The following is a 21,613-nucleotide window of genomic DNA, read 5'->3' as shown; positions in this document are numbered from 1 at the left end:
AAGAGGCTTTGGGGAAAATGTGATGTTCATATTGTTGGAGATGGTCATTTTTATTCAGCTACACAACTTGGGCAAATCATTTATGAGCCTCTGCTTTTATCTGTAAAAATTGTGAATCAGTATTGAACAGAACTGTGATTTACTGAGTTTGATGGTTGGCTATTATATAGCTTTTTGTTTTACTTATTTCCTTGGTGCTTTGTATAGCTGAGAGACCAGTACAGAAAGCATCATTATTTAATAGTCACAGTTTCCTGCAAAAATATTTTTTTTCTTTTATAACAGGTGATCAGAAATGGAGAGAAAAGTAAGCAGAATCTATCTTGCTTCTGAACCTGATATAATTCATTTTCTACAAGTTGCTTGGGAAAAAACACTAGGATCTGGTTTTGTTATTACACTTACTGATGGGCAGTCAGCATGGACTGGGACAGGTAATGTTAAAAGCGAATTTTTTAAAGAAAAATTCAATAATGTGCTATTCTTCAGTCCTCAGTGATACTTCAAATTAAAGTGTTTCTTTAATAGATATTGGTTAAGAGGAACATGATTGCTTTTACTTGTTACTGCTGTCTGATTTACACCCAGATTTGTAATACTAATATTATTTTCTGTAAGTAATTAATAGAAGGATAGAGAAATAACCATTTGAGTCATAGTTCTTGGAGTTGGTCAGAGTTTTTAAAATGATCTCTTTATACAAAACATAAATAGTACTTTTTATATGTATCTTTTCTTAGGACCCCAGGGAAATATTGGGAGGCACAGGAAGGTGGATTGGCTGGGCCAAGGCTTGGGAGAGTGGGGTGATGGTGGTTTTCTTTTTATTTCATATACTTACATTGTTGAATTATTTTCCAGTGAACATGTACTACATTTGTAACAAAATGAAGCAGAACTAGTAGCCTAAAACTTTGTAAACCAAAGTTGAAACCCATATATGGGATTTTGGCTGTTATTTTATGAAATAGACTTTTGCTTTTTTTATCTTTGGTAATAATCTTTTTAAAGAGGTTAATGACCCTGAAATCATTTATGGAACATTGCAGGTATAAAGTCAAAATATCTAGAATTATGTTTTACTCATATAGCAAAGTTTTGTTGATAATATACTTCTAAAGTGTTTTATTGAAAGATTTAAAAAGCTATTTCTACAGTTATGAAATAGTCATTTCTAGAGTTATGTTGTAAATGATGTTTTAGGTAAAATAATTTTGTCATGTTAATTTATGTGCTATTTGTATCTTCTATCAACTTTTGAAATATTCCCCTAAAATTTATTACTGTAATAATTATTATCACCTTTTAAAATCACAATACATTGTGAAGTTTTGTTTTCTTCTTGAGTATTACAAATTCTGTTATACAACATAGTCACACTGAATTTGTACTTACAGGGTTTTGGTTTTTATTACTCATTTTTTTATGACAGAGAATGAGGAATGGTAATATAAGTATTACTGTAAAATAAAGAAATTTCAAGGATAATGTTTGTAGTACCTGTTATGGTATCTATTTAAGCTGTAAATTTCTATGTAAGAGAATTCAGTTATTGGTTTGTTGTTGCAGTGCAGAACTGGAGGAAAATTTGTCAGGTTAGCTCTATGTATGCTGGTGAAGGTATACCCAACTGACAATAACTCTGTTTTGGGGTAAATGGTACACAGGGTTGAAGACAATGGCAGTAGGCTAATGCCAGTTTTCAGGGAGAAAAGAACAGTTCCAACAGCACAGCCCAGGAGGCAGGTCCTAGGTGATGTGGTTGGTTGTATGTAAGGAATTTATAACTTAGATATTTCCAATTAATCAATGGTTTATTCTGTATAACAAGAAGTTATGGTCAGACGGATGACCTTGAGGTATTTTAAGAGCCTTAATTATCAAAGAAAAATATTAAATTTTGATGTAGTCAGTAAACCTCATTCACCAAGACAAAGAACAATATTACGTTGTTTGAATTTTTTTTTATACCATTAAGGACTGGGAAAAGAAAAAGAATACTGTGGTTAACTCTTAAATCTTAATTTAACCAGAAATTTAAGTTAACTTTAAATTTATGGAACGTTTTGTTTATGTCATACAAAATGTGCTGGCAGTTGTTCTTAATATTGTTAACATGAATATTGTTTCACTAGCCTACATTCATTGAGAGCAAAGGACACATCTGATTTGCCAACCACTGTTCATAAGTATTTCTATCAGTACATAGGACATACATGCCTTGATGGATATTCTCTGAAAGAAAGAATGAAAGGATGCCTGAAATATATAAAATTGGTTAGGAAAAAGAAGAAAGTAAACTACTCATTTTAGAGTTAGCATATATTTTAATGAAAACTCCAGTTTCATATTTACTTGTTGGCATTGATCATAAATGCAGTATGTTTTACCATTTGTTTTTCAGCTAATGAAATTTAGTGTGACAAAAATGTGATATCAAACTTCTGTATCCCTTGGTGGATTGTTAATATTTTGGCTTCCTGTACTGAACAAGCTTTCAAACAGAAAATTTTATAGTGCACTGGATCTGGTCATTTATTTTCAAAGATACTGAAGTTTTAAATCTCACAAATGTTTAATGCCTTTTATTACTCACTTGTGTGAATTTCAGGGACAAAATACGTAACCAAATAATATAATATTGTTTCCATGTTTAGTTAAGTCTTATACATAAGCATAATTTAGTTTGGCACTTTATAGATAGACAATAAAATAATTAAGAATATTGAAACAATTAAATAATTGAAACATGAAAATGAATTTCCTTCCTATACTTCATCCTGTTTTTTGTACAACTTTTTGATTTCTGCAACCTTCAATTTGGATAATTTTTTTTCTCTTTTCATTTGAGTGAAATTAAAAGGATGTGGGGTTCCTTTTAATCTCCCACACACTAAACTCACTGATTTCTTTTCCATTAGCAATGTTTTATCTAATGAATGTTTTGGGGTCTAATTATCACGTGGTCTATCATCACTTCAGCATTATAGAGGATTGTATCACAGGATTAAGTCACAAAGTGGGTTAATGATCGATGACTGTTATTTGACTTTCATAAGAATTGCAGTCAGCGATAAGAAACTTATATCACCCATCTCTGGAGTAAAGTTCATTGAAGAGTAAATTAAACTTTTTAATGCATTTATTATCAAATAATTATATCCACCTATATTTGTTCTAAACACTGATATGTTTGGTGACCTATATGGAGATTATGTGACAGAGCTCAGTAGAAAAAGGATTTTTAAAGAATGAAGTAGAAAAGTGGGTCCGTGATATGATGACTTATTAAGTCTGTGTGTCTTCTCAGCTCTGACACAAACTTAGGGTATGCAGTCTTTTGGTTCATTATACATAAGGATCCAAAGTAAAGAATTTTCTTTCCTTACTTATATCTTCACCTACCCACAAATGGTGTTAAAGTGATGCTTTCTTGGATCCTACCTATCCGAGAACAATTCCTTGTTTTTTGGTCATCTTGGCCTGCTCACTTTTTATGCCATATTATGTTGCTCATCTGTATCCTTGCTGAATTTTATTATTTCCATGGCTTTTATCCGTGGTCACTGAAGTTTTTAAAGGAGCTTTGACTGCTTACAGCTGTGCTTCTTGCAGCACAAAATTCAAAACCGGTGACCAACTTGTTTTTCTAGGATTGAAGTTCTAAATAGGCAGTCAGAATTTCATATTGACTGTTATAGGAAATGTTCAAGTAAATTTTTCTTCTTAAACTAATACCTTTTTTTTTTTTACAAAACATATTTTTTAAAGGAGAGGCATAAATAGAAATAATTTCCTTTCACATGTTTTTTTCCTGTCAAGAATGAAATATTTTGAAACACTAACCAATGCAGCATTCATAGATGGAGTAACATACTAAGAGGGTATCTGAAAGGTTATCTAAGATGTCAGCACTTGAATCAAGGCTCCATAAGCCTGGCATTTTTGTCTGTCTAATGGTTGTATCCCTTGTGCCTAGAATAGTGCCTGGCACATAGTAGATTCTCATTAAGCATTTTTGGACTAAATGAATTGAATCAATAAATTCTATTAAATATTTTCAGACAGACATCTTTTCATTGTAATGAAATTTAGAATACTTTTTACTAGATGTTTTATCAGACATACTTTATTATTTTTTTAATTTAATATTTATTTTATATTGGAGTATAGTTGATTTACAATGTTGTGTTAGTTTCAGGTGTACTGCAGAGTGATTCAGTTATACATATACATATATCCATTCTTTTTCAGATTCTTTTCCCATATAGGTTATTACAGAATATTGAGTTCCCTGTGCCATACAGTAGGGCCTTGTTGGTTAGCTATTTTATATATAGTAGTGTGTATATGTTAATCCCAAACTCCTAATTTATCCCCTCCATCCCACCTTTCCCCTTTGGTAACCATAAATTTGTTTTTGAAGTCTGTGAGTCTCTTTCTATTTAGTAAAGAAGTTCATTTGTATCATTTATTTTTTTGCATGTTTTCTTATAAGTTTTTCTATAGTTGCATTAAAGATAGTTTCTACAGATTATTTCCTATTTCTCTGAGAAGTAATTTCTCTCTCTCTAGGTACTTATAACTCTTCAAAATTATCCAAACACAAAATATGAAATTATTCCTCAGATAATATGCATTTGCCTTCTTACTTTTATGTTTTTTCAGAAGAGCTAATAGGGTATTTGAAAGGTCAATAGATTTGATAGTGGTGATCATCTTAAATATGCATATGCTTCAGAGAGAGAAAAAAGTATGTTGAACTATTTTAGAAGCTGTAAAATTACACAAGAATATTTTTATCCTTACCTTTTTTCAAAGGCTGTGTTGAGACTCATATTTCAATATTAGAATTTATCAAAAACTGATCAGGAAAAATATATGGATGCATTCCCAGACTCTCTTCCTCATTGCCTGTCATGGGGCTTCCAGACCCTTGATAGCACATGGACCAATGTTATGAAAAGCTGTTATATTTTTAGGGATTCTTTTTTTTTTTTTTTTTTTTTGCGGTACGCGGGCCTCTCACTGCTGTGCCCTCTCGCACTGTGGAGCACAGGCTCCAGACGCGCAGGCTCAGCGGCCATGGATCACGGGCCCAGCCGCTCCGTGGCTTGTGGGATCTTCCCGGACCGGGGCACGAACCTGTGTCCCCTGCATCAGCAGGCGGACTCCCAACCACTGCGCCACCAGGGAAGCCCTTTTAGGGATTCTTTAATCAAGATTTTATTGTTTCTATATTATTTCATACCAGTGTGTTTTCTTAATATTATGGAAATAAATAATTTAGCTAATGTCCCATATCTCTGCTTCACCTCAAACCAGAACAACCAGAGAGATATAAGTATGACCCCAGTTTTACCACCTACCTACTTCATGACCCTAGGTCATTACTTGATCTCTCTGAGCCTCACTTTTATCATTTGTAAAATGAGAATATCTATCTTTCAGTGTTGTAAGGAATAAAATAGATAAATGTAACCTTTAAGTAAAAAAGTATAGAACCGTATGAGTCTTTCATCATTGTGGTATCCTGAGTTGATACAGGAAACCACCCAACCGTACGTACATTCCAAATAAATATTAGATTAAATCTTGTAATTTTAAAAGCAAATAAAGAGACACATTGCAGCCTTTGAATGTAAGAAAGGGAATCCCCAGGTGCTATGTGTGAAGAGGTATCTGAAAACCGAAGTGGTTAATGGGAACTAAAGAACTATAAGTTCATGGAATATCTGAACTAGTTACACATCTAAGTGACTGTGGTTGTAATACCTGAGTGGAGTGGCATGTTGAGACTGCAGGCCTCTTAAGGAATTTCTTTATCTCTAAAGATAAAGAAAGTAACCTGGAAGTGATCCTGTTAGAAAAATCTTTAAAAAAACAAACAAAAAAATTACTCTGGCTTGGAGATGTAGAATCAGAGTAGTCACGAAGGGTTATGAGTAAATTAAAAGTCCTAACAGAAATCAGAATCCTGTCTGTGTTATATAAGTGTGAGGGTGGGGGGTTTAAATTTGAGCTCTCTTAAATTTGCCACAAGTGTAAAAACCAAGTGAAGAAATTAACTTTCAAAACTGGACCAGAACTGGTGAAACCTGTAGGGACTACAAGAAAGGCCAACCAGCAACCTTCATTTAAAGCCTTAAATGAAGGACTTCCCTGCTGGCACAGTGGTTAAGAATCTGCCTGCCAATGCAGGAGACACGGGTTCAATCCCTGGTCCGGGAAGATCCCACATGCTGCGGAGCAACTAAGCCTGTGCTCCACAACTACTGAGCCTGCACTCTAGAGCTCATGAGCCACAGCTACTGAGCCCACGTGCCACAACTACTGAAGCCCGCGCGCCTAGAGCCCGTGCTCCACAACAAGAGAAGCCACCGCAATGAGAAGGCCACACACCACAACGAAGAGTAGCCCCCACTCACCACAACCAGAGAACAGCCCGCGTGCAGTGAAGACCCAACGCAGCCAAAAATAATAAAATAAAATAAATAAATTTATTTAAAAAAATAAATAAAATAAATAAGTAACGTCTTAAATGAAGACTTTCTGCTGTCCAGAGCACTTGATACTCTGGCTAGAGGAGAGTCATGTTCACACCTCACAAAGCAGGAAAGGAAAAAAGGCAGAGCAAGAATGTGTCAGCAGCTAGAAGAAATGGCATTCATACCCTAGGAACCACGCAAAGAGAGTGATCTGAATGAGATCTTAAATATATTTAAATCCTTCAAATATTGAAAATAAGGGTGTGGCAAGAACAAGATATTATGAAAAAGAAACAGAGGATATCTAAAATTGAACATGTAATTATTGAATTAAAAATCTCTATGGATGAGTAAAACATCAGCTTTAAATGTACCTAGATGAGAGAATTGGAAGCCAGATATATAATATAACGCAAGCCGTAGAGGAGACAATAAATATTAATTCCCTTCCCTTTCCTTCCTCACCGACTCCCTTCATCTACCGTTTTTATTGTTGGCACATAATTAGATGAGAAGAATGAACTCCATTTTTAGTTTAATTTGACTCTGCCCATGTGAGTGAGAAATAGACTATAGACTATTTAATCTCTTTAATAATTGAGGCAAGGAAGAAAGATGTTTTAAAATATTGAGCTTACTAATCATTATAGGAAATAATTGCTGTGACCTAGGAGCAGGTACACAAGATGGTTGTTTCTTTGGTAACTTATAATCCATGTATTTGATCTGAGGACAGAGAAAGAACACAAGGAGTCTAATGCTTTCCGATGAGATTTGAGACTAAATTAATGTCTCAAAAATTGCTAGTTCAGTTAAAAGGTATAATTTGACTTAAAAATGTGTGGTGCAGACATTGATTTTACTTTTTGTTTAAATTTCTGTTACATAAGTAATAAATTAGTAGCAACAGGTAAATATGTTTATTCTTAGGTTTAGAATTTATTTTCAAGTAAATAAGGCTTTTATTACTGTTTCTCATAGTTTGTGAATCAGAGATTTCCCAAGAAGCTGATGACATGGCAATGGAAAAAGAGAAATATGTTGATGAACTGAGAAAAGCATTGGTGTCAGGAGCAGGACCAACTGACACATACAAGTTTAATTTTTGGAAAGAGTCTTGCCACTTCTCCTTTGAGAAAAACTTGAAAGATGTTTCAGTAAGTAAAACTTTCCATAATGTTATAATTGGTAAAATGTTAGAGAATACTTATTGAGAAATTATTTAAGTAACTAGCATATTATTCCCAGAATAGCTCAGAAACAAAAGTTTAAAAAGTACTTGGTTTCCAAGTGGAAGAATGCTTCAAAGTTATATCATTAAATGCTTTATATTAATGAACTGTGAAAAAAATTATTGGAAAATATATTTCATTTTTAATGCTTTAAGGCTAAGTATTATTGAGATAATTACATGAATGAGCAGTATGAAAAGTGGCGTCAGAAGTTTTAGACCGTGAGACAAGGCTTACTGAAATGAGTTTGGGGAAATACTGATTTTTGAGAAAGAAAATAATATATTTTTCTTTGAATGTTTAATAATTATAACCTATTTTCTTCTTTATTAGCATGTATTTGCAATTACAAAATTATATAGATAAGTGTAGTAAGACATTTGATTAGAAATTAAGGTATTTTATTTATATTATCAAAGTTAGAAGTATTAAAATAGAAAGAAATAACTTTCAACCCAAGCTTTCTTAAGTTTACAGACAGTTATTGAACAGTTTGTGCTGAAACTAAATTGAGTTTAAAAAATTCTTTTTAAAAAAAATCTTTAATTCAGAATGATTAAAGGGATTTCACCAATTAGAGAAACATTTGAAGCAACAGATGGAATCATTAATTTGAAATATATATTATCCTGTATAGAATAATACAGAGAGCCTGGCTTCAGTAATTATTTCTGAAAAATTTAGAATTATTTTGAATTGTTTAGAAGATACATACTTATAGTACTTAGCTGCCAATTTATGTAAGTTTCAATAAGCTGAGGTTCTTAAGATGATAATTTAAATTAGGGTAAGGTTTGAACTGACTATTGAAATTTTGTTATTTATCGCAAAGTGCTCTTTCCTGTGGCTCAAGTACAATCAAATGATGTTATATACTATGGAACTGCTGACTGTTTCTTCTAATATTTTGAAGCAGATCATTGTCAAATTGGTTATAATGCCATTTCCCACTCAACAAGCATATGTATGTAATGACTAACATTATTTCATGCCTCCAGTTTCTGGTTTTCATATGTTTTGTGTACACTGGTGCATAACAAATTAAGAGTGTGAGAGTACTTTTGGGTACTTGAAAGGCTTTTGGTATCTTTGACATGGTGAAAAGGAGGGTTTGGATGGAGTACTTGCCCTGCTTAGCTATACATTGGAACTTGCTGCCTTGGTGAAGAAAGTCCTCATGACTTCAGTTGTTTACAATTGGCTTGGCATGTATCAGACTCAAAAACCGTGACAATAATCCTGGAAGATAGCTTGCTTACTACCCTGATATTAATCAACTTTATCAGAGCCAAAGGCTTGAACCACTAGCTTTTCAACAGGTTTTCTCAAAAAATAGAAACAGAGTAAGAGATTCCTAGTAAGGCAAATGAGTGTTGGTTCCCTAACAAATATGCCCTAAAGCACTACAATGCAGTTTAGATACCTGCCTCACTATTCATTTATTAATTTGCCTATGAGAAAAGGAAAGGCTACTTTCAGAATGGTTTGATGAGGAGGAGTTCATGAGTTGGCTTACTTGAGAGATATTTTTGGATGTTTGAATGAGATAAAACTTTCAGTATGAGGTGCTACAGTCAGCCTTACGGATGCAGATGAAAATCACAAGTTTATTTGGCCAAATTTCCGTGGGAATCTTCTAGTGCTGTAGGATGTGCTTCTGCAAATTGAATTTTAGAGTGACAGTATCTTTTAAATTCATCTGCTGGCAAAAATATGCAGACAATTGGAAACATGGCAGAATACTTTTTAAGGCTAATTTTGCTTTGGATGACCTAAAACTTTAAAAGGAGTTTGTAATCCAATCCTTGATGACACAGATGTCTGATTGTTGCCAAAAATGATCTCTTACACTTAGAAGAAAAGAATAAACATAGATTCACCTCAAAAGGTTATAGTGAATTACGTTCTGTTGTTGATACAAGGTTACTCTCCCATGACAAAGAATATTCCATGAGTTCTAAGTACATTTGCTACCAGTTTCATACCTCTTAGAGTCAGGGTTTTTGGGCATTTGTTGTCATCAATTCAAGAAGTTTTATCTGTCTAATTCTGTGTTGAAGATCACTGCATAATTTGAACATTTTGAGTATTCAGGTCATATGACTTATTTGAAGTTTACATTTCTATCAAAAATTTTTTTCCTATTTTTAAAACAGAAGTAACTACTAATTTTTATATTCAAGAAGACCTGTTTTTTTTGAAATATTACCTTGTGTTTTAATTGTCCATTTCCAAAGCAATGAAATATTTAATATGTATAATGTATATGTTGATGTTTATATACATTTTTTGAGGGATGGGTCCATAATTTTCATGAGATTGCTTTTGAGCTCATAATACTCAAAATTTCATTTTTGCTCTCATTGGCTTTTCCTTACAGATAACATAGACTTTTAATTTTAGCTTAATTCTCATTGGGATAAATGTTGAATGGCCAGTTGGACGCTAACTCTTTTTCTCCGTACAGTACAAACCTCTGGGACCCTTCCTGCCCCATCACCAGGACACTTCAGTTGGCAGTAGATTGTTCTGGATGACAGCATACTCTAGTACAAGCATTTAGAACTCATTATCTCTTCACTATAAGTACTGTCGCCTACTCAAGAGATTATCATGTACTTTGTGTCACCGTTTTCCCTCTGCCTTTCGCAGTTCATATGGATTTTGCAGTATATACTTTGTCATGCAAATAATACATCTTAATTAAAAATGTCTTCCTCTTCTTCTCTCATAATTTGCTCTGTTCCTTCAGAAAACATTTTCATTCATGAGCCATGTATAAAAGACCTAATTTTTTTTTGATAAGAGTAACCCTGGGGGGAGACAAAATACCTGTATGCAGAAAACTATAAGACACTGATGAAAGAAATTAAAGATGATACAAACAGATGGAGAGATATACCATGTTCTTGGATTGGAAGAATCAATATTGTGAAAATGACTATACTACCCAAAGCAATCTACAGATTCAATGTAATCCCTATTAAATTACCAATGGCATTTTTACAGAACTAGAACAAAAAAATCTTAAAATTTGTATGGAGACACAAAAGACCCCGAATAGCCAAAGCAGTCTTGAGGGGGAAAAACAGAGCTGGAAGATTCAGACTCCCTGACTTCAGACTATACTACAAAGCTACAGTAATCAAGACAATATGGTACTGGCACAAAAACAGAAACATAGATCAATGGAACAAGATAGAAGGCCCAGAGATAAACCCACGCACCTATGGTCAACTAATCTATGACAAAGGAGGCAAGGATATACAATGGAGAAAAGACAGTCTCTTCAATAAGTGGTGCTGGGAACACTGGACAGCTACATGTAAAAGAATGAAATTAGAACACTCCCTAACACACACAAAAATAAACTCAAAATGGATTTGAGACCTAAATGTAAGACCAGACACTATAAAACTCTTAGAGGAAAACATAGGAAGAACACTCTTTGACATAAATCACAGCAAGATCTTTTTTTTTTTTTTTGCAAGATCTTTTTTGATCCACCTCCTAGAGTAATGGAAGTAAAAACAAAAATAAACAAATGGGACCTAATGAAACTTAAAAGCTTTTGCACAGCAAAGGAGACTATAAACAAGACGAAAAGACAACCCTGAGAATGGGAGAAAATATTTGCAAATGAATCAATGGACAAAGGATTAATCTCCAAAATATATAAACAGCTCATGCAGCTCAATACTAAAAACACAACCCAATCCAAAAATGGGCAGAAGACCTAAATAGACATTTCTCCAAAGAAGACATACAGATGGCCAGGTAGCACATGAAAAGCTTCTCAACATCACTAATTATTAGAGAAATGCAAATCAAAACTACAAGGAGTTATCTCCTCACAACAGTTAGAATGGGCATGATCAGAAAATCTATAAACAACAAATGCTGGAGAGGGTGTGGAGAAAAGGGAATCCTCTTGCACTGTTGGTGGGAATGTAAATTGATACAGCCACTATGGAGAACAGTATGGAGGTTCCTTAAAAAACTAAAAATAGAATTACCATATGACCCAGCAATCCCACTACTGGGCATATACCCAGAGAAAACCATAATTCACAAAGACACATGCACCCCAGTGTTCATTGCAGCACTATTTACAATAGCTAGGTCATGGAAGCAACCTAAATGCCCATCGACAAATGGATAAAGAAGATGTGGTACATATATACAATGGAATATTACTCAGCCATAAAAAGGAACAAAATTGAGTTATTTGTTGAGACGTGGATGGATCTAGAGACTGTCATACAGAGTGAAGTAAGTCAGAGAGAGAAAAACAAATATCGTATATTAACACATGTATGTTGAACCTAGAAAAATAGTACAGATGAACTGGTTTGCAGGGCAGAAGTTGAGACGCAGATGTAGAGAACAAACATATGGACACCAAGGGGGGAAAGCCACAGGGTGGGGGGTGGTGGTGGTGTGCTGAATTGGGCAATTGGGATTGACATGTATACAGTGATGTGTATAAAATTGACGACCAATAAGAACCTGCTGTATAAAAAAAATAAAATAAAATTCAAAAATTAAAAAAAAAAAAAAGAGTAACCGTGGGTTCATAGTTCAGTTTGCTCATATGTCTGTTTTCTCATCTATAAAGTTTTGAAGTGATTTCTTGGATTCATTCCAGGTCATCTAACATACTGCAGTTTTATGTTTCTAAAAATAGTCCTAATGAAGGAAAGCCATGAGGTTTGAAAGAAAATTAAACATGATAAGCACACATACACACACCCCCACACACACTATAAGCATACATGTGAAAATTGGCTTTAGGTTTCTATTAGAATTAAAATAAAGTCTTTTTGCATTTCTCTCCCTTCCTCTCTCCTGACCCCACCAGCAGATATTGGCTTCGGATACAGTTAGCCTGAAAATTTGATGACTTAAATAGCATGGAGGTTTGCTTTTCTCTGATGTAATGATCCAAATAGGCAGGCCTGGGTTAATACAATGATTTTATGATGCAGGGGCCCAGGCTTCTTCAATCGTGTTGCTTTACCATTTTTAACAAGGAGTTTTTATCTCATTGTTACTGTTATGCTCACCTTTCAGGCAACAAGACTGAGTTAAAGAGAAAATAAAGCACACATGCATTTTCTTTGACCATCACTGTAAAATTGCATGCATTACTTTTGCTTGCATCCCATTGTCCAGAACTGTCACATGGCTTCACCTAGCTGCAAGGGAATCTGTGAAGTGTGATCTTCAGCTGTGTCCTATGCCCAGAAATTTTCATTACTGTGTAAAAAGGGGAAGGTGGATATTGAGGGACAAGGAGCAATCTCTGCATGTTACAGTTTAGGAGAGATTGAAGTGTCATTCAATCATTTAGAAGGGTTTACTTTTATTGTTACAAGGGTCTTTCTCCAGAATTTTCATTATAAATAATTGTTTCAGTTGTTTAAAAAATGTTACAACATATAGTAAGATATAGGTTAGTTTGTATCTTACTATATATCATAACTGTTTTTTTAAGTGGAAGTTAAAAAAGTTCAATCAACCTCCCTACATTTATTTAACTTACATTTCTCAGATATATAAAAATGAAGTAAAATAAGTTAGCCCAAAGCAATCAAAGTTGTTTTTAAAACAGCAGTCTAAAATCCTATATTATTGCCATGTGTCCCTGTGGTTTGGGGGACTTTGAAATCAAATGGGTATTTCCAGATGAAGTATCAGAATTGGAGCATTTGTTATGGTACTCTGCCAAAGAGTTTGTCAAAAATAGTAATGATTTTCAGGTTTGTGGGAGTATGGGTTGCAAATGTGTTGCTTGAATGCCTCAAAAAGAAATTGTAGTATTCTTTATTTCCATGATAAAAGTATTTGTATACATACGTCTGCCATTTTTGTATTAAACGCTTTATAATTCCTGACCTTTTGGAATGTGGGAACTAAATCAGTAATGTAAGTGGTGCAGAAGTCCTGATCAAAGTATATGTTTTGTAGCTAAGTCATGGAAAAGACTTTAGAATTATTACTTAAAAAAATTAATTTTTAGTTATACAGTTTTGTATTTGAGAACTCATTTTCCTTTTCTTTTTTCATATTGCTCTGCTTTGATTTAAAGTGTTTTCTTCTTTTATAAGAAACACCTCAGTCATTATATTTTAATTTTTTCAGTTATTCCAGGATTTTTCAGAAAATAAACAACTTAGAGCAAAAACAGAAGTAGGAAGTAGCATGTAAAAACTATGCTCTGAGAACTTTTGAGTATTAATATTAATATTTGCTTATTATTTTTCAGTTAATCTCCTTTTCAGTTAACATGTACTCTCGCTTCATCATGTGGCGTTGGCATCGTCACTCTCTGTATGTGAGGAAACAGTTGCTAAAAGCATAAGCAAGTTCCTAAGGAAAGCACAGGTAGTAAGTCAGGTAGGGTAGAATCCAGGTCTCTGTCAAAATCAAGTAAAATTATTGTTGTTGTTGTTTAGGTGTAGTGTACATACAATAAAATGTACCTATGTAAAATTCAAAGTTTTCATTACTCTAGACAGTTCCTTTGTGCCTCTTTGAGGTCAATCCCCAATTAGCCCCTTTCTTCCTCACTCTGCTTACTCTCCAGGCTCCAGGCAGCCACTAAACTTTTAAATTTATTTGGACTTATACTGAGGCTCCAGATATAGTCTCTCTTGTTCAGTGGTCTTTGAACACTTGAAAGAAATGTTTATTCTGCTGTTGTTTGGTGGATTGTTCTATAAATGTCAGATCAAGTCAGTTGAGCTTGTTGTTTAAGTTTTCTATATTTTTGCTTATTTTCTATCTACTTGTTGCACCAATGACAGAGAATGTATTCAAATCTGTAACTGTAATTATGGATTGGTTTATTCTCCTTGAAGCACAATCAGGTCTTGCTTCATGTATTTTTGAATCTTTGTTATAAAGTGCAAAACATTAGGTTTGTCTTGTCCTCGTGATGATTTGACCCCTTATCATTATGAAATGACCCTCTAACACTTAAAATTCTTTGATCTAAAATCCACTTCCAGCTTTCTTTTGATAGGAGTTAGCATGGCATATCTTTTTCCATCCTTCTGCTTTTGACTATTTTTGTCTTTATTTAAATTGGGTTTCTTTTAAGAAATATATAGTTGGATTTTGCTTTTTTAATCCAATCTGGCCATCTGTGTCTTTTAATTGGGGTGTTTAGGGCATTTACAGTTTATGTAATTATTGATGATGGTTTTAAAATCTGCTGTCTCTTTCTGTTTCACCTTATTTCCTTGTTTCTCTTATTGTGTCTTTTTTTGGACTACTTTAGTATTTTTTTATGATACTATTTAATCTTTTTGGTTGGTTTATAACTCATTTTTATGCTATTTTAAAGCTTGCTTTAGAGTTTATAGCATGTATCTTTACCTTATCACAGTCTACCTTGAAGTGATATACTGTTTTACAGATAGTTTAAAACTCTTATAGCAATATACATTATATATACACACACACATTATACATCCATTTTTTCTCTCCTGGCCTTTATGTTATTTTGGTCATACATTTTACTTCTATTGATATGTATGTTATAAACTCCACAATATAGTATAATAATTTGTGTTTTTAACAGCCAATTAACTTTTAAAATCTATTTTGAAATAATTTTAGACTCACAAAAAGTTTCAAAAATAATACATAGAGTTCAGGATACCCTGCACCTGGGTTCCCCAATGATAACAATATATAACCATAGTACATTATTAAGAGCAGGAAATTGACACTGGCACAATATTATTAACTAAACTACAAACCTTATACAGATTTTGCTACTTTTTACAAGTAATCTGTTTTTTTGTTATGCTTTTTTGTTTCATTTTTGTGTGTTTATAGTTATATGAATTTTATTACATGTATGGATTCATATAACCACTACCACAATCAGGGTGCAGAACTGTTCTGTTATCACAAAGAAACCTCTTCGGTCCTTTGTGCTACCCCTTTATAGTTGTACCCGCTCTCCAATGTAACCCTCAGCAAACACTTATCTGTTCTTCATTACTGCGCTTTTGTCATTTCAAGAATATTACATTAATGAAATCATACAGTATGTAGCCTTTTGCGATTAGCTTCCTCCACCCACTGAGCATAGTAATGCCCTTGAGAGACATTCAAGTTGTTGCAAATATCACTAATTTATTTTTATTTATTTCTGAGTAGTCCATTGTATGACTGTATCAGTTTGTTCATCCATTAATGACTTAAGAACATTTGTGTTATTTCCACTTTTGGGCTATTACAAAGCTGCTTTAAACATTCATACATAGGTTTCTGTGTGAATATAAGTCCTCATTTCTCTAGTGCAGAGATTGGCAAACTATATGCTGTAAATCGGCTGCCCATTTTGGTAAAGTTTTACTGGGACATAAGTGTGCCCATTTGTTTGTGTATTGTCTGTGGCTGCTTTTGTGTTATAATGGCAAAGTTGAATAGCTGCAACAGGACACTGTGGTGTGTAATGACTAAAATATTTACTTTTGGTCCTCTTAGAAAGAGTTCGCTGAGCTCCGCCTTAAGATAAATATCTAAGATTGGGAATACTGGGTTGTATGATAAGTATGTGTTTACCTTTATACAGAAACTGCTAAACTGTTTTCAAAATTGGGTGTACCATTTTATATTCCTACCTGAAATGTATGAAAGATCCACACTCTTTCCAGCACTTAGTGTTGTCTGTATTTTTTATTTGAGCCATTCTAATAGTCATGGTATGTATGGTACCTTATTGTGGCTTTAATTTCTATTTCCCTAATGGCTAAGGCTGTTGGTTTCATGTGCTTATTTGACATCTGTATAACCTTCTTGGTGAAGAGTCTTTTCAAATTTTACCCATGTTTTTAGTTGCATTGTTTGCATTTATTTATCAGATATGTGATTTGCAAATATCTTCTAGTCTATCATTGGTATGTTCTTTTTTTTTTTACATCTTTTTTTTTTAGAGAAATTGCAGAAGAAACCAGAAGTTTCTAGGAGGTTGAAATGAGGGGTTTTTTTTCTTTTTAAATTTATTTATTTATTCATTTTTGGCTGCATTGGGTCTTCGTTACTGTGCGTGGGCCTCTCACTGAGGTGGCTTCTCCTGTTGCAGAGCATGGCCCTAGGGCGTGAAGGCTTCAGTAGTTGTGGCTCGCGGGCTCTAGAGTGCAGGCTCAGTAGTTGTGGTGCACGGGCCCAGTTGCTCCGCGGCATGTGGGATCTTCCCGGATCAGAGCTCGAACCCGTGTCCCCTGCACTGGCAGGTGGATTCTTAACCGCTGCACCACCAGGGAAGCCTTGGTATGTTCATTTTATTAATAGGGTCTTTTGTAGAGCAGAAGTTTTAATTTTTGATGAATGGTCCAATTTGTGGATTTTTTTAATTTTTATGGATTATTCTTTGGTGTCATGTGTAAGGACACTTTACCTATCCCTAGGTCATGAAGATTTTCCATGATTTTCTTTAAAAAAGTTTTATAGTTTCATGTTTTACATTTAGATCTATTATCTGTTTTGAGTTCACTTTTGTTTAGGTTAAGGTTCATTTTCTTGGATATGAATGTGCAGTTGAACTAAGACCATTAGTTGAAAAGACTCTCCTTTCTCCATTGAATTGCTTTTGCCCCTTTATTAAAAATCATTGGCTGTACTTGTGTGGGTCTATTTCTGGACTCTGTATTCTGTTTCATGAATCTATGTGTATATCCCTCCACCAGTACCACACTGTCATAATTACTGTAGCTACATTATAAGCCTTAAAATTAGGTTGTGTAATTCCTCTAACTTTATTCTTTTTTCAATGTTGTTTTAGATAATTTAGTTTCTTTGCCTTTCCAAATACATTTTAAAAGCAGCTTTACTCTATTTACAAAAAAACCACAATTGAATCTTCTAGTCCATAAGCACAGTATTTTTTAGATTTTCTTTGATATCTTTCATCAGTATTTTGTAGTGTTTATTAGCACACAGATCCTGTACGTGTTTTGTTAGATTTATTTCTAGTTGTTTCAGTCTTTCTGGAATTACTATAAATGGTTTTGTTTTTTTAAATTTGAGTTTCCAATAATTCCATTACTCATATATAAATATAGTTTATTTTTTTGTGTTGACCTTATAATCCCCAACCTTGCTAAATTTCCTTATTTGTTCTAGAGTGTTTTGTTGTTGTTGTTTTATTATATGTGTGTAGTTTTGTTGGTATTTTTTACTTATATAATAATGTCTGCCAGTGGGTATAGTTTTATTTCCTTTTTTTCCCCCCAATCTTTATGCCTTTTATTTCCTCTCTTTGCCTTATTTCACTGGCTAGGACATGAAACTACTATGTGGAATTTTAGTGGTGAGAACAGAAATCCTTGCCTTATGCCCCATTTTAGGGGGGAAGGCATTCAGGCTTTCACCATTAAGTATGCTGTTAGCTGTAGTTTTATTTTTCAAATGCTCTTTATCAGATTATGGAAATTTCTTTCTATTCTTAGTTTGCTGATTGGTTTTATTATGGATAGATATTGAATGGTCTTAAATGCTTGTTTCTGTATCAAGTCGTGGTCATATGAGTTTTCTTTTTTAGACTGTTAATATGGTGGATTACAGAGATTGAGCTTTTGCCTTGAATTCCTGGAATATACTTGATCATGGTGTATGTTTGTGGTACTGGGGAGAAGAGTGCCACCTGATTAGTGCAGGGTGAGAATGGCTGGATGTTAAGTCCCTGCCCACCATTTCCATGGCCACAGCCCCAAGCAGAGAGAGGAAGGGACTTCACCTTCTGAGTTCAGGGTGAGGGTGGTAGACTAGGCTCCACCTACAGCCTCCTGTCTTTAGTACAGGATTGGGATCAGGATGGGGATAGGCATGTTTCTTCTGGGTTCTTAGCCTGAACTGAGAGGGGAAGGGTTTTAGGCAAAAGGCTTCTGCCTTTCCTGGCTACCCTTTTCTACTTACCACAGCCAGACAGAAGTAGTTTTTCTTTTTGTTTATTTGTACCCACTGGTGTTTTCATGTTGCAGGCTTCTTTAATATCCAGGTTGGATATATGAAAGTCAACAAAACAAAACCAACCAGGGAACTTTCTGCCAGTCTTTCCTCAAGTTCCAAGGTTCCTAGTAAATCTGCTTTCTTTTCTCTACCTTAAAGAATCTTTTAATAGTTGCTTTAAGTCTTTCAGGATTTTTGTTTGTAATTAGTGAGAGTAATAGAATGTAATGAGCTATCTCCATCTTGTCCAGAATCAGAATTCTGAGTTGTCTTTTAAAGTGATTTAAATATTTTGAAAGTCTTTTATATTTACCCACAAATTTACCTCTTCTGGAGCAATTCATTATTCTGTGTAGATCCAGTTTTCCATGAAATATTATTTATGTTCTGTCAGAAGGACTTTGTTTAATGTTTCTTTTCATGAAGGTCTGCTTGTGATGGATTCTGTCAGGTTTTGTGAATCTGCAAAAGTCTGTATTTCACCCTTTTTTTTAAAAGATATTTTCACTGGGTAGAAAATTCTAAGTTAACAGTTTTTTTCTTTCAGTACTTTAAAAATGTTGCTCTATTGTCTTCTGGCTAGTCAGTTGTCATTGTTTGTATCTAAGCAATGTGCCTTCTTTCTCCAGCTTCTTTTAAGATTTTTCTCTTTATCACTGTCTTTGAACAATTTGATTATGATATGCCTTAGTGTAGTTTTTTATCTTTATTGAGCCTCTTTGATCTGTTAGTTTATATTTTTAGTCAGTTTTGGAAAAATTTGGTCATTATCCAAATAGTTTTTCTGTTTCCCTTCCTTCCTGTTTGGAGACTCCAATTATATATATCAATACATGTATATTATGTTGCTTGAATTTATCCTATAGCTCCTTGAGCCTCTTTTCTTTCTTCCTTTCTTTTTTTTCTCCCCATTTTTATTTTTGAATAGTTTCTATTGCTCTGTCTTCATATTCACTAGTTGTTTCTTTTGCTATATGTAATATGCTGTTAATTCCATTCAGTGTATCTTTTATCTCAGAAATTGTGGTTTTCATCAAAGTTTGATTTACATCTATTTAATGTCTTTTCTAACTCTTCTTACCATGTTTCTTTTACATTCTTGAATATATGGAATAAAATTATAGTCACTTTCAATGACCTTGTCCATTAATTTGCTAACCTGTATTATTTTGGCATAGGTATTGATAGATTTTTCTGCCCTATCATATTTTCTGTGTTATATTTTCCTTTTTTGTTGCATGCCTGCTAATCTTTGATTGGATGCCAAATATTGTAAATCTTACTTGGTGCTGCATATTTTTGTATTTCTATGAACTTTTGTTTTGTTCTGGGACACAGTTTAAGTTACGTTGGAACAGTGTAATCCTTAGGGTCTTGCCTTTTAAAGCTCTGTTAAAGAGGACCAGAACATTTATTTTAGGTCCAATTTTACACCCTATTGAGATAAAAGACTTCCAACTCCCTTAGCTGATTCCCATTCTTTCTACAGAGGGTAGTAAAATGAAGAATTTTGGGATTATGTGTAGCATGTTAGCTTTGTCTGTCAATTACAGTACCTTAAGTTAGATCACATGTTGTGATAATGTCTCTTAGATTTGTTGCTTATTTTGCCCCTACAGAAACTTTTAAAATTTGAGATGGTATTTCCCCCCTGGGTAGGATGGCATGGTCTTCTAGGTATCATGATGCATTGCATCATGCCATGCACTTAAGACACTAAGGTTAGGAAGAAGATTATCAAGACACCCGAGTTGTGATAATCTTCATTATTTAGTTACTTTTTTTGAATTTGGATTTTCTTTTAATTCTCATGACACTCCAGCTTTAACTAAGTCATTAAGTTATCATCATTTAAAATTTGAGTCTACTAAGGATAAAGTACTTAAGGTGATTCTAGGCCTTTGACATTCTCACTTCAGAATTTTAAATTTGCAAAATATTTTTAGGTCACCTACATTCTTTTTTTTTTTAACATCTTTATTGGAGTATAATTGCTTTACAATCACCTACATTCTTAATACTGTTTTAAATTATTGCATAGAAAAAATTAAAATTAGTTATACTTAGACAACTGGATTTTCTGAAGCTATAAAGACCTACGGTCTTCTTTATCAATTTAATCAAATTACATTCAGTTGTTTGTTTTCTTAGATAGGCATTGCTTTTTTATTTCTAGAAGAAAATTGTTTATTATGAAATTCAGTCAAGAATCAGATTTTCATTGACTGTTACTATCCTGAAATTGTAGGTAAATAACCAATTGAGAAAATTAATAGAATCTAAAATATTTGAGGAACATGTAAAATCAGATGGTAATGATGATGATGAAGGTGGTACATACTTTTGTATTAGCAGGAAAAATTGTGGAACATAATTGCTAATTAAGTTGGTATTAAAACTAGGTATTTTAAAAATGAATGCGGAACAGAAATCTTTAATGTTGATAAAAAATCATAACTAATGTAATAATTAGACCACGTAGGATATTTCAGTGGTTAGGTTTGGAAGAGATGCAGTGTAGTATAGCTGTATGTACCTCTTCAAAAAATATTGAATTTAGGAAGTTTATAGAGAGAGAAATACTGTTCAAATGACTTTGAAACTATTATACATTTTTTAAAGGCTATACTTTTATACTTTAAAAATTCACTACTAAAACAGTTTATAGCCTACTGCACCTATGTAACCCATTCTGGACATGCTACTGTCCCATTGCCTGATGACCTGATTTGGATCTCAGGTGTGAGACTGTGGGCAGCTTATTCAGTTGTTTGTCCTCAGTTTTTCTCTTGTAATTCAGAAATAATACTAATACCTGACTTAGTGATTGTAAGGATTTAATGAATTAGTGTATAGGTGTGTGTGTGTGTATACTTTTTCTAGGACAGTTCTTGCTTATAATAGGCACTTTATAAATATTTGTTG

At 33.6% G+C, this 21,613-nt stretch overlaps 1 protein-coding gene across 1 annotated transcript in view; it reads left to right on the top strand.

Annotated features, from left to right (window-relative positions):
- Positions 1 to 295: 295 nt before the first annotated feature.
- XRCC4 (X-ray repair cross complementing 4) overlaps positions 296 to 21,613 on the top strand; it is a gene marked incomplete at both ends in the record, with an annotated part of 238,159 nt that continues 216,841 nt past the window's right edge. The window contains 2 exons of the mRNA XM_079703932.1: positions 296 to 434; positions 7,470 to 7,645. Of these exons, the coding sequence (XP_079560058.1) occupies positions 296 to 434; positions 7,470 to 7,645 (315 nt within the window). The remainder of the gene's footprint in view (positions 435 to 7,469; positions 7,646 to 21,613) is intronic.

This window comes from Hyperoodon ampullatus, assembly GCF_949752795.1.
Source record: "Hyperoodon ampullatus genome assembly, chromosome: 4".
Lineage (NCBI taxonomy): Eukaryota > Metazoa > Chordata > Mammalia > Artiodactyla > Ziphiidae > Hyperoodon > Hyperoodon ampullatus.
Note: the sequence above shows the minus strand (reverse complement) of the source record. Positions and strands in the feature narration are given on the sequence as shown.